The 18447-nt window shown below is 26.8% G+C and overlaps 1 protein-coding gene across 5 annotated transcripts in view; it reads right to left on the bottom strand.

Moving 5' to 3' along the window:
- The window catches only part of LOC107069149 (metabotropic glutamate receptor 6), a 50313-nt gene that overhangs the window by 15260 nt on the left and 16606 nt on the right, over positions 1 to 18447 (bottom strand). For 4 of the 5 annotated variants that reach the window (XM_015326185.2, XM_015326187.2, XM_015326186.2 and 1 more), the window contains 3 exons: positions 16667 to 16852; positions 13618 to 13851; positions 3633 to 3764 (listed from right to left, as the gene is read on the bottom strand). In XM_015326185.2, coding sequence (XP_015181671.1) covers positions 3633 to 3764; positions 13618 to 13851; positions 16667 to 16837 — 537 coding nt within the window. In that variant the 5' untranslated portion in view covers positions 16838 to 16852. Of the gene's footprint in view, positions 1 to 3632; positions 3765 to 13617; positions 13852 to 15379; positions 15444 to 16666; positions 16853 to 18447 lie in introns of those variants that run through there. The other variant, XM_015326188.2, reaches the window with a different exon arrangement.

Below are 18447 nucleotides of genomic sequence, written 5' to 3'. Positions count from 1 at the left end.
ACCGGAATGGAAAATAAAATATTTATGATCTTAGAATATGATGATGTTATTTGCATTATATTTCGAATAATACAAATCCTCCCCACTTCTTTAATATATCTTGTATAATATTTATATTTATTTTGATCAACTTATTTTGACTATCTTGAATGTGTAACCATCTTCAATAAGTACTTATTGACTAACAACATGAAGTGAGTTAAATTGACAATACACAGATTTTGTTTAAATTAGTGTATAAGAATGCACGCGTGAAACTCGTTCTTTAAATTTATTTTTTTTTGAAACGGTTAATTATTGAGTCTTACTACTTGCACAGTGTACGATACTGATGTGAACAATTTCAGATAAAGAAATATCGATATTCTTTGCAAATAACGAATGCAAATAAATCATAGAAAAGTTAATTAATTTTTGTCTAAAACATTTACAATACTCTGTGTTAACGTTTTGTGTAATTTAATATTTACTTACGTAATTACATCTAACAAATGGAAAATAATTAATGTGAAACACACAACACTGAATTGTTTAACTCCTTAATTTCGATCTTTCGCAAATACAAAAGTAAGGACAATTCTAATGACTCGTCAGGTTGAAAAATGAACCCAATTAAAGGTGTTGAATGAAGATTCTATTATTCGATAGAACGGAGTAGTACCACTTTCTATGCTAATTTCACGAAAAATATATTCCGATCGATTACACACGACCATTAAAGGAAAACTTTCATTCACAATCAACCGAACCAATTGAGAATTTGAAATATATTTATTGATCTATTCCTTAGATAATATAAAAGTAAATGAATGTGTGTTATCCTTTGGGAAATAGATATGTATAATATATATATATATATATATTTGTTTTACGTAACATCGTGACACACGTATCGTATAATAAAACCTTCCTTTTACGATAGTTTTCATATGGGAGCCTTTTGAATGAACCACCCGTATATTGTTATCCTATTTATTTATTTTTTTGTTACTTTTTCTTTTTTTTTTTACAAATAATTGATTGGTAATTTAAATATTATTTTTTTTTAATTTTATCTTCAAAAGAATCATCGTGAAAGAAAAATCGTTCAATTAATTTTCCTAACTTTCAAGAGTTTATATTTCATTTCTCTTCAAAATTGATTTTTTTTTGTGATATAAAAATAGAGAAGAATATATAGATTGTGGTTTTTATTTCCTCTCTCTCTCCTCCCCCCTCTACTTTTTCCTATCGTTTTTATATATGTAATACATAGGTATCTCTCTTTTTATCTATCTTTCTCTTTTTTTTCTCTTTTTTTTTCTTTTTTTCTTTCTTTCTCTTTTTGTCAACGTACACGTCTAGTTATCGAACAGTAAAATGGTTAAACTCTTTTCTATGACAAGAAATCATAAAATATACATGAGCTCTCGAAGCTGCATCACTTTGATAATGTAATTTCTTTCACATTAGTGTCGTTGAAGCTACCAAATGAAATTCAGAAACTAAATGCATATCTTTTTCATGTCTTAAGTTACATAATTGTTTTTTTATGAAAAAGAAAAAAAGAACAAAAAAAGGATAAAATATTTTAACAATTTTTGTTGTTGTAAAAATAGCATGAAAAACATTGATCGTATGATTGTGAAGAAAAAAAGTAATTGCATCTTTACAAAAGTTTAAATGCAATGTTAATAAATAAATAAATAAATGAATGAATGAATGAATGAATGAATGAATGAATGAATGAATAACTAGAACGTAAAAGGGAACATCAATCGTTTAAGTTTTTGATTCACTCTCCCATATTTCAAAATGAATCCCGTCAAAGTGACTTCACTGATAGATCCTTTCAAGAAACTCCTTTCTACTTTGATAGAAAAGATTGTTCGCTGACCTGCATGATTCTCGTTGCATGAATTTCCAAGACATTGTCTTTTTTTTGTTGTTTCCTTTTTGTGTATTCTTCTATCGATCGAATATTATTTTTCTTATCTTTCTTTTTAATTCTTCTTCTTTTTTTTACCACCTCCCTCCTCCCATGTTTTTTTTAACTATTCTTCGTAACATTAATTATACGTCCTTGCTTATTCCATTTATAATGAAATAATATATTTATCATATTTTTCTAATCAACTTTATTACGAATTATTAATCACAATTTTCAATTTAATCGACAATGATAAATTTTCTTTTTTTCTTTCTTCTCGTATTATACTCTCGTTTAATTGAAATCAAATTATATAAAATTAAAATAAAATAAACTAATCTGATTCAAGATAATAAATGGTCTTCGAAAATTTGCCCCATTTTCTATTTTAATAATAAACAAGAAGTAAGGACATTAATTAAAAGTAAAATAAATATTAAATAAATTCGTATATTTCTTACAGAAATAGAAAGATCGGGAAAAAAATAAGAGAGTAAAAACAGAGAGAAATAAAAAGAAAATATTACATGGAAGTAGACAGAAGAAAGTTTCCTTATTTTTCCACAAAGTTGTTGGCATATTTCTTTGATTTTGACTAGGTGAATGTGAGTTGAACAATAATATGTGTGTATTGTGCTATTTCTATCTTTTTCTCTCTCACTCACATACGAGTGAAAAGGAAGAGATAGTTAGGTAGGTAGATAGTTAGATAGTTAGATAGTTAGATAGATAGATAGATAGATGGATAGATACATAGATATAGAAAGCTCTTATGGTAAATAGGAAAATACGAGTGCCGAGTGCTTTTGCGAGCTAGTTCTCAAGATATCCACCCTCTATGAACTTCCTCGAGTGATGAGAGAACTTCTACGAGAAGCATGCACACCATGCTTCTCATTTCTAGAAACTTATATTGGCCAGCGTAAGTAGCCAAGTAAATCGTACAAGATATAAAATAAGAAGGATATAAAGAATAAAATAAAAATAAAAAGTAAAAGAGAGAGATAGAGTATAGGATACTAGTTTCAATCAAAAATAAAATACCACGAGTTTTTTACCTCGTTAGGATCCAATATCAAATTGATATCAAGTAAGTACAAAAATAAATACACCATTATTTTCTATTGATATAATATAAATCTTATAAATTGGAATCAATATAAATAGTATGGATAATATAGATAAAAGTAAATGATACTAAAAAAAGATATTTGAAAGATAATCAAAACATGATCTTTCTATCGTAAAAGTAAGATAGTTTATATATATAATATTGTAGATAGTTAGATTGTAAATAATATATATATTTTTATATATTATTAATATAATATATATAGAAATTATATAGTAGATAGTTAGATAATTTATATAATATTTAATTTATATTATATTTAATATATTTTAAATTATAAAATTTTATTTTGGATAAATCTAAAAACTATTTTTTTTTTTGAATAATGAGAAACTAGAAATGTTCTATACAAATATGATGTAGAAGTTAATTTCGTTATTCCAACATCGTAGGAATCTAGTTAACTGTAAATAAGTAGAAAACGTGATCTCGATGTTATTCTGCATTTTCTTTGATAATACGGTATATATATTATACAATCGTATATAATATAATAGTAAAATATAAAAAATATAAAGTAAATTATATACATATGTATATAAAAAAAATATATTACAATATAATTTTTTCTTTTTTCTTTTTTTGAATTACCTTGAAAAGTCTTAGAATATTAGCTACCATGATGGAAACTACACTGAATGATGCTCCTATTACTCCGGTTACTGGTTTGTGTGGCATGTATATCGGTGGTTTATTATCTTCACATTTATATTCCGAAATATCCTGTAACAATCAAAATGTTTTCAAAGTTATTGCAAATAATTATTCAAAAAGGGGAGCGGAAAATAAACCAATTTATGTAAATAAATGTTTATTGTAATTATTTAATCGTACTATACAATATCTCTCTCTCTATCTCTATTTATCTTTCTTTTTTATATAAATAAATATTTATATATACACGTAAAAGTAAAAAATTTACTATCAAATGATTTTACCAAAGATAACGAGTTCACAATATTTTTAATTAAATTATAATACATTCGAAAAGTACATTTCGAAGTTGCGTTACCAGAATTACTTGAAATATTTAAAAGTGAATAACAACAAGTTAACTGGCTAGCCTCGAGCTAACGAGAAAACTAATACTAACTGCAGATATATGCATATATATATATGTGCATTCGTGTGCATAGAAAGAGAGAGAATTAGGGGGGGGGGAGGTATAGAGAGAAATCTGGGTAATTTCTACGAAACAATAGTTCTACCTAACTCCCATCGTATTAACTGCTAGAAAATAGAAAATATATAATTCTCTCTACCATATTACGAAAATGTAAATGAAGTTTTAAGAAATATTTCACCTTTTTACAGCACCAAGACCTTTCAAAATTACCGTTTCATATACACTTATGAAAACTACTCAAACTTCAAAGTGTTTTATCGAAAGGAGAATCAAAGGATCCCTTTTTCATAGGTTTGGCCTTGAAAGGGAAGGAAAAAAAGAAGTTTGATTTACATAGGCAAAAAGGAAAGGTATATAAAAGATTGATGGAACTCTTGGTAAGAGTAGGTACTTTAAAAATATCCATATCTTCGATCAAAATCTGTCAATAGTCTTCATATATATACTAAATCGATGATATCGATTGTAAATAAAAATTAGGTATCTTTTTTTTCTTTTTTCCTTTCTCCTTTTTTGACTGTAATAAAATTAAAATAAATTTCGTGTCAATTTTGTGGGATAAATAATTGATATAGAAAATTTTTTGGTGAATAATTTTATTGACGTAGGAATGATAATTAAAAAAAAAAAAAATAAGAATAAATAATAAAAATGTCCTTATTAATATTCACTTGGATTTGTGTTTGCATTGTCGATGAGTTTCGATCGAGTGGTACCTTCTATTTATGTTCCTCGATGCAACCTCTCTCTCTCTCTCTCTCTCTCTCTCTCTCTCTCTCTCTCGTTCTGTCACGTATCACAGACTCTTCAGTGATTGCTTGAAATCCTACAATCACGAGCAATCCTCTCATTCTCTCTTTCTCTCTCTGTCATACTCTATTTATGATCTTCCAATTACATCGAATCACATTAAATGATCCTTCGATATATTTTTATAATTCCACTTTTTCAAAATTAAAATCCAAATATTCTTACGTATATTATCAAATTTATTTTTCATTATTACACAAATTTTTTAATTAAATTTTTCTCTTTGTCTCTCTCTCTCTCTCACACACTCCCTCTCTTTTAATTTAATTATAAAAATTAATACCTTAAATTATCCAGACATAACATACTTCTTTCGATTGAATAATAAAACGATTATCTAAGTGTATTGTAAAATTCTTCTATTAATTTTTATAAATAAAAATTATAATTATTTCCTATGTACTTATGTCTAAATATTATTATTATTATTATTATTATTATTATTATTATTATTATTATTATTATATTTTTATTAAATTATTATGATAAAAAACAAGATCATAGATAAAGTTAAAAATAGATGTGAAAGTAAATTTTGAGATAAAAAGTACTACTACTACTACTACTACTACCACTACTACTACTATGATCGATCGTTTTTATCCAACGCGTAGGATTTGTTTTCTTTCTAAGCCACTATTACGTAACTCGGATTAAAACTTCCAAGCCCTTTTTCGATCGAGAAGTCACATTTTTTCCACTCCGTTTCTCTTCCATCGATCTTGTCGATCATTCAACCGAGACATTCCGATTGTATATAACTCACTCTTTTGCTATTACATATGTATAATGAAAAGAAGATAAAATACAAAATATAGAGAAAAAATTATGAACAATATAGTGGATAACAGGATAAACTTATCCAGAAATTGTTTGTATAATAGTATATATTTAATTTAAAATATACTAGAGAAAAATAAAATAATAATAATAATAATAATATTGTGAAAATAATTTCGATTTGTTTGATTTGATCTAAGTTCGTTAATTTTTTTTAATTTAATAAATAAATAAATAAATATAAAATATAATTCAATTGATAATCAAAGATTAGTACTGTCAGTTAAAAAATTATTTAAAAAAAGAAAAAAATAGTTCTATGACATTATAAGAATAGGAAGAGGTTAACAAAATTGTAGGCTCGGGAATTAAAAAAGAAATAAAAAGAAAAAAAAATCTGTGATATCACGTCGTAAGTTGTCGTTGTCGTTGTCGTTGCTGAAAGCTTACAACACTCGACCCTGATGATGGCGCTCAAGGGTGGCATAGCCATGCACTTTTGCAAAGGCAAAAAGGGTAAAGAAGAAGAGCAAAGCGCTTTCCCTAGGAAATTGCTTCTGACACGGGCAAAAGTGGAAATGAAAATGCGTTTGCTTTCGGTTCTTTCTTACTATAAAATGACACTTTTAGCGATTTTCTCTGTTATATATGTATATTATAATTTCTTAATTATTATCTTTACAAATTTCTAATCGATCACAGTATTTTCTTCATACCTTTTTCATTTGTTTGCTTGTTTGTTCGTTTGATTTGTGTTTTTATTTTCTTATTTTTTTTTTGCTTGCTTCTTTATTAAATTCTTTTTAGAATCGATTAATCGAACGAGACGATTAATAAGATTTTTTTGTTTTTTAATAATTGTACACCACCACCACCTTCACCCCCCCCCCTCCTGTCTGCAGACTCAACTTCATTTCGTACAATATAATTATTCTTCTGTTTAAATGTGGTATTCAACAATTTCACGTTCATTGGAAGCAATTGTTTTCATGCGAAATTAGTCGATTAATCGAACGAGACGACTGATTTTTTTTTTTTTTTTAATAATTGTGAACTACCATCCCCATCCACTTTTCCTGTTTGGAAACTCAACTTCATTTCGTACAATATAATTATTATTCTGTTCAAATATATTCTCGCGTAATTTCATGATTGATTGGAATTATGTTCATCTTGATTTTTTAGTTTTAGTATGATTTTTCATTTCATTTGATTTGATTTCATTCCATTTATATCCAACACGAAATTGATGGTAAGGATAACAAATTAACAATAATAATACTGGTAATAATAATTGTGCACATTTATACAGATCTTTTAAGTAAATGGGATTAGTTTAATTAATCTCAATCTTCTTTAATGAGATTTCAAAATCAAAAAATTTTCTTTTTTTTTTCTATCAAGCAGATTGAAAAGTCAAGCGTAATTCGTCATTCACCTAATACTGAATCGTAGCTTGATCCAATGGAAATAAGAGTCCAACCAACCGTTCCTTTTATCCGATGAATAAAACATAGGATACGTAAAAAAAAAAGGAGACAAAGAGAGAGAGAGAGAGAGAGAGAGAGAGAGAGAGAGAGAGAGAAAGAGAGATAGAAAGAGAAAAAGAAGGAAAAAGTAGCCAGAAAAAAATCGGTAAAGGAAGAAAATTTAACTTGAAATTTAGACGAGTTTTTATCATAGGCGAATAATGTTAACAATTTATTAAAATTTCAATTTCATTTCATTTTAATTTTTTTTTTTCAGGAAGCAAATCATTATGATTATGATGAAGATATTAATTAAATTGCAAATAATAAATCAAGGTAATAAATGCACGTGCATAGCTTCGTGTATAATTAATATAAAATAATTATTATATTATATATTAATATTATATAAATATAATTATATTATATAAATAATATATATAATTAAACGAATGTAAAATCGTCAACATTATTTACGAACAATTTTTTTCTAATATTATTTATTTATTCGAACGAACTAGAGAAGAAAAGAAAAATGTTGGAGTAAAAATTTGTTTGATATCTATTACCAAAATTCATCTTTTCCATGATTTTTCTTCGATCATTTGTATAAAAAAGATTGGTATGGCAGTTTTTCGATGGTCGGATAACTTTAAACACTGTTCCCACCGAGTAAACAACGTGCATAAGTCCATTTATTATCTACTACGTGGGGAAAGACAAACATGCCGTTTATCGATACGTTTGCATCGATTTTGAAGAAAATAACGAGACACATAGAGAGACATATCAGGAATGTTGACAATTACGTCATTCTTTCAATTTCTTTTCTTTTTTTTTTTTTTTTTTTTATACAAATAGTACAAACGAGATGAAGGAAAATTAAACAACGTTTTGACTTTACTGATATGTGTACCGATATTCAATCCAACGAAAAAAATGAAAACAAAAAAAATAAATACCATATTTTTATTAAAAAAATTGTTTTACTATTGTGTAATAATGGATTATTTTCGCGAATACGAACGAAATATTTCCTTTTTCTTTTTTACGAACGAATCCGTTTTTTAATTCTATGTTTTTGAGAAAAACTCATAAATTTTATTCTTTTGAATGTACGTTTTTAAATTCAATGGGGAAAAGGCGTGGATGAATCGGGGAAAATGGGGGAATTTTTTTTTAATTTTCTCTATTTTTTTTCATTTTTCTATCTTGTCTCCCTGTATCTACCTCCTTTAAAAAGAACGAAAAATGATAATTAAGTAAAATATTGCTATTTTATCTGTTTCTCTTTTTCTTTTTCTTCCTGTTTCAATAAAAATTGATAGAGAAGTATAATTAACAAAATGTAACGAAAAATAGTAGATAAAAAACTAGAAGAATGTTACATGTGACATTAGAGATAAATACGAAGATTAATTTACTATGGTATTGTCAGAGTACGCTTGAGAAAGGTTGAAAATCGAAAAATCGAAAAATAGAAACACACATGTACGATATATTAAACGTATAAATGTGTGTATATTTATCTGTCTCTTCTTTTTCTTTTTTTCTTTCTGAATATGTTTGTATTTTAAAGCTAACGTATAAAAGCTTAAATCTCTCTGAATGAAATTAAACGAAATATTTTTGAAATACATTCTCGCATATATATATATCGAGTATATAGTACTGTTTTAAACGATTATATCGATTATGTTTAATTAAATCGAGATAAATATATAATTAAAAAACAAAATCGATATCGTTTAAAACGATAAGATCTACGAAAGAATACTATATAAAAATAAATGAAAGAAAAATAATAATAATATTTCAATTTTCCGCGTAAATAAATTGGATGATGAAAACAAGATTGAAATAATGAAAGAAAAGAGAATAAAAAGAGAGGGAAAAAGAGGTTAAGTTAATGCGAAACATAGCAAGGTTTCGAATGAAACATTTTTTTCTCTGTTTTATAGTTTTTTTTTTTTAATTTTTTTTTTATACAAGATCGTTAAATCCTCGTAAATCTTTGCGAGATAACACGCAACACGATCGTTCTGCTTGAAACAAGAAACACGACGATGAGAAGATACGAAGGAAAAATAAAAAAAAAAGATAAAATAAATAAATCAAGAAAAAAAAATAAATAAAAACAACGTAATACGCGGAAGAAATTTATATCCTAGGATTGCAAAAAAGAACAAAAAGGAAAGAAAAAAAAAATTATTCAACAAGAAAGAAATTCGCATAAATCCGCTGATATATTTGCGTTATAGTTCTGTAATAGCAAATAACTTTGAAAAAAAAAGAAAAAAAAAAAACAGAAAATATCCATCCTATAAACGAAGATTAATAATATAATAACAAAATTCTCACCGATCGAAAACACACCTATCCTATGTACGACCATCCCTTCGAAAAATAAATGTGTATCTATAAAGTACCGAAAAAACACAACACGTACGAATCAGACGTTTCTAAATTAAAAAAAAGAAAACAAAAAATACGGTAAGTGTTTTTACAAAATATGCGTACGCATAAATAAAAAAAAGTAAATATAAAATTCGTAATTAATAAATTTTGTATACTATAAATACACTCATTACTAATATTATTATTATTATTATATGGATATACGTTGATACTATTAATATAACATCATTATTATAAAATATTATTAATGTATTAATAGGTCTAATAATAATTATTAACCAACCATACGAATTTATATAGACATTTTGGTAATATAATTATTATGTTAATACTACTAATAAGGATACAATACATACATACATATATATAATTATATTTTCCTATTCAAATAATAATAATAATAATAATAATAATAATAATAATAATAATAATAATAATAATAATAATGATAATAATAATATTTCTAATAATAATAATAAATGAACGATATATTGTAATTAAATGAATTTTCCTTAATTATCACGAATAGTCAATACCGATGTACTCAGGTTAATATCTCGAGATGAAAGGAAACGCCTAAAAGTTCACCCACATATCCATATCAAACATATATATGCATATACAGAAATAACACGCACGGGTATAGACAGATATGTTTGACATATCCCAAAGAGACCATTCAAATCAAAACAGACGAATTTTAGTTACCTGGATACCGAGAAATTCATACAAGCATAAAGAAAATCAACATAACTGATGAAATTGCTATAACGTATGTGAAACACGCATTTACCATCTGGTTAACGCGTAAATGAACCGGGTTTGAATGTTTCAACAGTTTCGACAAATTAACAATATAGTAACGCATACCTCCTGTGATGTACGTGTATTAAAAAAACATACAATCACATACACACATACACCACAAGTAAACGTGCGTTAACACTGGTAATAGATTAAAAGAGGGTGGAATTGAGGGTTGATGCAATATGCAAGCCGATCGGCCGATGATGGCTAATCATTAAATTTTCAATTTCGTGCGAGATTACACCATGCGATTCAAATTAATCGATATTATCGATCGAAAATGATGACCATATAGAAAACGAAATACAAATCATTCGAAAAAAAAGAAAAGAAAAGAAAAACAAAAAAAAAAGTTCTATCCCCTTCTTTATTTATTAATTTTTTTTTAAAAATTTATCATCATACGATGTAATAAGACATTGAATCGATTATCAAATAAAAATAAATATCAATTCGAAATAACGTTTATTCGAATAAAAAAATTAAAAAAAAAAGAGAAAACTCGTCAAAACGTTGAACCAATCGAAATATACAGGACGTTAAATTAATAATAATTATACAAATATGTACGTAATAAATCAAATGAAAAAATAAACAATCATGTAAATGTTTTCTTTTGTCTATTATTTTATTTTTTTTTTTTTGTCATTCGAAAGAAGATGATCATGTGGAAAAATAATTATCGCAAAAATATTAGAAAATTGGATTGTTTTATTTGTAAATAAATTCATTGATGCACGCGTTTATTAGTTACGAGTAAGAAAATAAAGTATAAAAATATTTAAATAAATAAATAAACAATAATAATAATAATAATAATAATAATAATAATAATAATAATACAAGGATGAGATAAGGAAAAATATAGAGTGGTAAGTAAGAAATAAAAGAAATTTCTAAAGTTAGAAAAAGAGAATAATGTCTTGGGAGTTTTTTCTCTTTCTCTCTCTCTCTCTCTCTCTCTCTCTCTCTCTTTCTCTCTCTCTTTCATCGGAAGCATTCGTTCAAATGAATTCACTCGAGGACAAATGTCACTACAACTTTCTTAAGTTTCGAATGCATAACGCATATAAATAGAGAAAGAGCAATAGCTGTTTCTGGCATCCCTATTTGAAGATACACACAGAGAAAAGGAGAACAAGAGAGAGAGAGAGAGAGAGAGAGAGAGAGAGAGAGAGAATAGAAGGAGATAGTATCATCAAGGAAGCTAATTAAACGCAAGCATTACAAGCATGCACTATGGTTACTCTCCTTTATTATCAAGCTCATCCTTCTAAGTCTGTCTTAACTTTATGCTGATGTAATGTAAACTTTACAACAGATAGTAAACTAAAACAATTTCCCGTCCCTTCTCTTTTTCTTATTTATGCATTACATTTTTCAAAGCTTTAAATTATTTCATTTTAGGGAACATCTGTTAAACTTTAACCTTTGACGATGTTCCTTTGAAATGTTATAATTGTTGTAAAAAAAAAAAGAAAGAGAAAGATCGTATGAAAGTATTTGTTTTTTTCGTGTGAAAAGATTGTTTTATATAAAAATAATAATATATTAAACGTTTGAAAAGTTATAAATGTATTTTGAATATTGATGAATAATAATATGTATGGTAATACTCTTGGAATATACTTTTATTTTAATTACTGTTATATTGATATTATTATTACTTTGTATTATTGATTTATATTGTATTATTATGATATTATTATCATTATTATAGTTATACGAATTTATATTAATACTTTTAAAAAGAAGATTGTTATTATTATTACATCGATTTACATTACTAAGGAATAATAAAATATGCAATTATTATTTTATCCAAGTTCTATTGGAATATTATTATTATTATTTCACTGATAACGATATAATAATTAAAAAAGAAAAAATAAATCCAATCGAAACATAATAATATTTTGATGAAAGATGGGTTGCAAAATTTTCAACAATTTTTTTTTAAATTGACAATGAAAAAATTTCTTTGTATCATATGTTAAAACTTTTTGAAAACTTTTCAATTCGATCCACATACCAGTCAAAAATTACTTCACCACGTAAAAAAATAAACTCTAAAATGTAATTCAAAAAAAAAAAAAAAGATCCTTAAAAAAAATTGTACAAGGTATTTGTAAAAAATCGTAAAAATTTGTTGTAGAAATAATTGAAATACCGATAAACACATAATATAATACATTATGCAAGTAAGAAAGTAAATAGAACGAATTGTGGTATTTGGGACCTCGATAATTCGAGGTGTTCGACCAATCAGGATGAATAACGCCTTCTGCTTGGTGTCCCGTGAAATTGAGAATTGGTTGGTTGGTTGGTTGATAGGTAGTAGATATTGTGGTAAATGGTTGAATACGTAAAGTCTTTTGGGAGCTTACGGAGAGAAAATTTTACCGAAATACCAAAAGCTTATCCAATCGGGATCGACGGTTAGTCTAGTAAACTTTTATCGTGCTTGATCCTGACCACCAGCTGTGTTCGTTCTATTTCCTTCGTGTAAAGTACAACTATACACACACATCCCCCACCCTATATGCCCACTATACCACATACTATGCTATCAAAAAAAAAAAAAAAGACAAAAAATAAAGAGAAAGAGAGACTGCACTATATAATTCTAACAAAGCGTATTAGATCCTATTCTCTTCCTATTATCCTTGCCAGAGTTTTACTTCAAAGTGACTCTACAATACGATTGCTCGTACTTTATATTACTTTACAGAGAGTGAAGGGGGAAGGAGGGGGAGGATGAGGATCAATAGTTTTTCGATATGATTTTTAAAATGAATTATTTATTTATTTCTTTTTCTTTTATTTTCTTTTTTTCTTTTTTCACGAAACCTTTAGCAAATTTCCTAGTTTTCTTTTTTGTAATTGAAAAAAACTATTAACCAATTGGATATTATTATTATTATTATTATTATCATTATTTAAAAAGAAATAAAGTCATTTAGATTTGCAATTAAATTATGTGTTTTCAAATTAAATCGAAATATTTTAATTAATTATTTTTAAATTAATCGAAAAACGATGTTATTTATTTGAACAATCAGGAAATGTGATGATAATTGATATTTCAAAATTATTTAGACATTTTTTTTTCTAGGAAGGGGGTATGTCGTACGATTAAATGTAATCAAAATAAATGATGGTTTACCTGATTCATGTAAGATCTCATAAATTCCATACTCTGATCAAGAGCATATGTTTCGCTGCTGCACGAATCTAATATCAATGCACCTAATGTTGAATTAGGTAAAAGTTCGAAATCATTATTGATCTCGTCCAATGCGTATAACATTGCTTCCAATCGTTGAACACCTTTTTCTTCTTTAACTGCACCACAGGGTGATTCACCGATTGTTCCAGCACTGCGTGTTCTCGCCCATATCTGAAACAAATGGAAATAGATTTTAATATCCGTAAAATATTAAAATATATATATATATATATATATATATATATATATATATATATATATATATAACAATATATATATAACAAAAATTATTATAATTATAAATAAGAATAAAATTAAATGATTCGAATAATATGAAATTTATTTCTACAATTTATACAGGGTGGGTCACCACATTTTACCATCTAGATTTACGTTATCATTATTACGCGTAGCAGACAATGTTTAACATGGAGTTGAATGGCTTTAAAAGGGGTTCATACTGATGGTACTTTTTTTTTAGGTGGACGTATCAAATACATATGAAGGTCATTAATGTTTTTTTAAATGGAATCATATATTTTTTATTGCATCATCTGATGCTCTTTCATATTATTTACAAAAAAGGTTCAATGTGGACTATTTGCATCAGAACACTTTCTGAATCGAGAAATTAATGACTCATTAACGTTTCTTAATGTATCTGATGATATTTTCTTGCATTCATTGACGATATGATCCCTCATATTGGCCATTGTAGTCGGAGGCTCAGCGTAAACCTTATTTTTTAAGTAGCCCAATAAGAAAAAGTCGAGGGGCATTAGATCTGGTGATCTAGCCGGAAAATGAATGGGCCCACCCCGTCCTATCCAACGATTTGGGAAGTGTTAGCCGCAGTTACGATAAATCCATCCGTTAGCTCTCGCGAAATCAAAAGACAAGCTGGAATTAGCCGCAAAAGCATTTTACGCATACTGAGAAAGCATAAATACCATTCATATCATGTATCATAGGTTCAAGAACTGATCGCAAATGAATGTTATAAACGTTCAGAATTTTGTAATTGGGCTCTCACTCAAAGAGACAACTTTTTCATTTTTCGGCTAGGTCATCAGATCTAACGACCCTCGACTTTTTTTTATTGGGCTACTTAAAAAATAAAGTTTACGCTGAGCCTCCGACTACAATGGCCGATATGAGGGATCGTATCGTCAATAAATGCAAGAAAATAACATCAGATACATTAAGAAACGTTAATGAGTCATTAATTTCTCGATTCAGAAAGTGTTCTGATGCAAATAGTCCACATTGAATCTTTTTTGTAAATAATATGAAAGAGCATCAGATGATGCAATAAAAAATATATGATTCCATTTAAAAAAACATTAATGACCTTCATATGTCCTTGATACGTCCACCTAAAAAAAAAAGTACCATCAGTATGAACCCCTTTTAAAGCCATTCAACTCCATGTTAAACATTGTCTGCTACGCGTAATAATGATAACGTAAATCTAGATGGTAAAATGTGGTGACCCACCCTGTATATTTCGCGGGTTTATTAAAAAATTCAATTGATAAGAATACAAATAAAAAAACGTAAATAATTTATCATCAATCGATTGAAATAATATCGTCATTGATAATGCATCGATATTTAATGATCTACTATTTGAATAATTCTCTTAAAATGTATGGGTAATATATTATAAAATATAATAGAAAAATTGAAATAAATCTACCTCTCTTTGTATCCTATTTATTTCAATCCACATATCCACCTTATATCCACAGTTGAAATATTTCCTAAAATGAAAAATATCAAACCAAAACTAAAAATTAAAAATCATTAATATGAAAAAATCTGTAAAAAGAAAAAATGAAAAATAACAAAAAGAGAAAAAGAGAGAGAGAAGAAAAACAGAGAGAATATTTTACAAAACAAATAAGTAAATCAATGTTAGGAGAGTGATTTACCGAAAAGAAAGAAAAAAAAAAACATTGAATTGTTCGAAGTGAAAAATGTTCGTTCTCGAGAAAGAGAAAAACTAACGTTGCAAGTTACATACAACTTCAAAGGGAATAAACTCGAACGATAAAGTTCGAAAAAAGAAAAAGAGAAAAAAAAAAAAGAAAGAAAATGGTCAAGGAGTTAGTTTGAGGAAGAACTAACAAAAGGTTTTTTGCAAAGAGCCCAGAACGAAAAACCCATTTTAGTTAGGAAAAAAAGGGTTTTCTTCTGTTTTTTTTTTGTTTAAAAAAAAAATCATCCCGAACAAACACAAATAGAATGATTCGTTAAAAACTATGAACATTTTGGAAAGTTAAGGAAATCATTTTCTTCCCACAAACCCCCGCTCCCCCCATCCCCAATTGTATTTCACTATCTATCATTCCTTCATATGAAATCACTTTTCTATTATTATATCAAACTGCATAACTAACTTTCTCTTTCTCTTTCACCGTATATCTGGAACATTCCTATCGGTTATTGATAACAGCATATTGTAAATTACCAGACACATGAGTTAACAGGAAATACGATTGTACTACTCTCTCGACGTATCGATTCTATCGAAATCGTTGATTGAACTTCGTACAGACTACTCGTCAAGAGTCATTTCAAAAACGAATATACGCGTATCTCAATTACACGGAATGATAGTCAGTCAACTCGTTAAATATCTATTTCGAGGATCGTTCATTAATTTTTACAAAGTTATGACCAAATAGCGTGGGTATCCTTTTTTAAAACGTTTAATATTTTCACACACACACACACATTAACAATGAAATAATTAATTTATCGGTCTTATTTTAAATTCTTTGAAATCATTTTGGATTCCTATTTTTTTTTTAGATTGTTTATAAGAGAAAAAACAAAATACGAACAAAATAATTCGAACTGTTCAAAGAAAAAGAATAAAATAAAATAAAATATGAACTGCAATCAATTATAGGGCCCTATATCCTTAGGAATATTATTCTTGAATAAGACAATGAGATATTATAGTTTTGATTAATAATACCTGTTCGTGCATTGGAAATATTCCACCAAGAATGATATCGCCATTAATCCTTATCAATTTGGAACCATCCTTGTTCCCATCCTTCCTTTGATAAGCTTCGTTCCTCGGGAAAAGGAAATAGAAGACCATCAACCATAAATTCCTTTGCATCAGGCTCATCATTTTCACCATCTCCAATTGTCTCGACTGAAAATGTAATTAACATTTTTCTTTATTTTTCTATTTTATATATATATATATTTTTTTATATTTATCTTTTCATTCTATATAAACTTACGTTCAGTGCTTTTAAAAGAGTACAAAGTTTACGCGAGAAACATTTCTAGCATGCTACAAATAAACTAGCTAAACACTTTGCAAACATTATCGTTTTTACGTTTACATATATATGTTTATATATTTGTGTGATTGTGTGTGTGTGTGTATTGGAATGTTTGCAACATGGATGGATGAACGTTCAAACCCTGTGTTTAAAGCTTTTATCAAAGTCCAGAAGAATTTGCTTTATCGAGATATATACTGGGTGAACTTAAAGTTTTTAAATCAAGCAAAATTTTTTCAACGAAATACAAAATTAATTAAATAATTTATTTTTTCCTAAAAAGAGTTATCTTACGTTTACAATCGGGCTTGTAATATTACAAATTAAGCTCATACAATATAAACAATTATCTCATATAGTTAGATTAAAAATTATACGAGGAATGGGGAGGGAGGAATTAAAAAAGAATTGATTTACAAAAATAATAAATTTGTAAAAATATTATAATCATATAAAAAAATTCGTAGATTTTTTTTATGGAATAAATGTAAGTTGAGTGTCACAAAGATAAAATAAAATCTGATGATCAAATACTACGAAAAAGATGTTCGACTAAAGTACTCGTTTCAATAAAAATATTGGAATTCGATATAACCAAGTAACGAAGGAAGAAGAAGTATACCAATGTTACAATGAATTCAGTCAGCCATTTCGTCTACTACTTTTTATACATCATCCTTTTATATAGAAAATGTGAACACATATGATTTCGATTATTAGATATAGATATGCGTACATCTATTTTCAAACTCGATTGAACGTATTCAAAGAACCGACTGTTTAGAAGCTCATTGATCGGAAATAATTTCACAATAAAAATGAACATTTATTTTATTGTACCGTACACTCGTAAACGCACGAATACACACGTGCATATAAAAATAAAATTCATCATAATTCGATTGATGCAATAAAGTGATTTTAAATTTAAAATGTTAATGTGATTTAATATATTATATTTATCGTTTTTATATTTTTTTAAAATTATGACTATATATATATATTCTTTTTTTTTTTTTAATTTGTAACTTTATAATAATTTTTGCTTATCAACCAACCCAATATTAAACTATTTTACTTATAAATAAATCCTACAATTTTAATTTCTTATATATATAAAAAAAGAAAAGTATTTCCATTATATATTACGACGATAATCATAATCTATGTGTAACATATTTTTGAATAGTTAAAAAATGTAGTTTTAATTAAATACCCTGAATTCTATTTATAAGCTAATATAAAAATTGATATATATATATATATATATATATATATATATATATATATATATATATATATATGTATACAAAAAGACAACAACGAAAATATCGATGAAGAGCTTTTCCTACTGTCAGTAATAAATAAAAAATAGAAAAAAGAAAGGTTTTAGAGGTAAAATACAAAACTTTTTGAAACTTCTCTTCACCTTCTTCACCGATTCTCTGTCTTTCTCTTA

Source organism: Polistes dominula, unplaced genomic scaffold (assembly GCF_049000335.1).
Source record: "Polistes dominula isolate Pdom_NZ unplaced genomic scaffold, Pdom_raw_medaka contig_73, whole genome shotgun sequence".
NCBI lineage: Eukaryota > Metazoa > Arthropoda > Insecta > Hymenoptera > Vespidae > Polistes > Polistes dominula.
The sequence above is the reverse complement of the archived record's forward strand: the minus strand, read 5'-3'. Positions and strand labels throughout refer to the sequence as shown.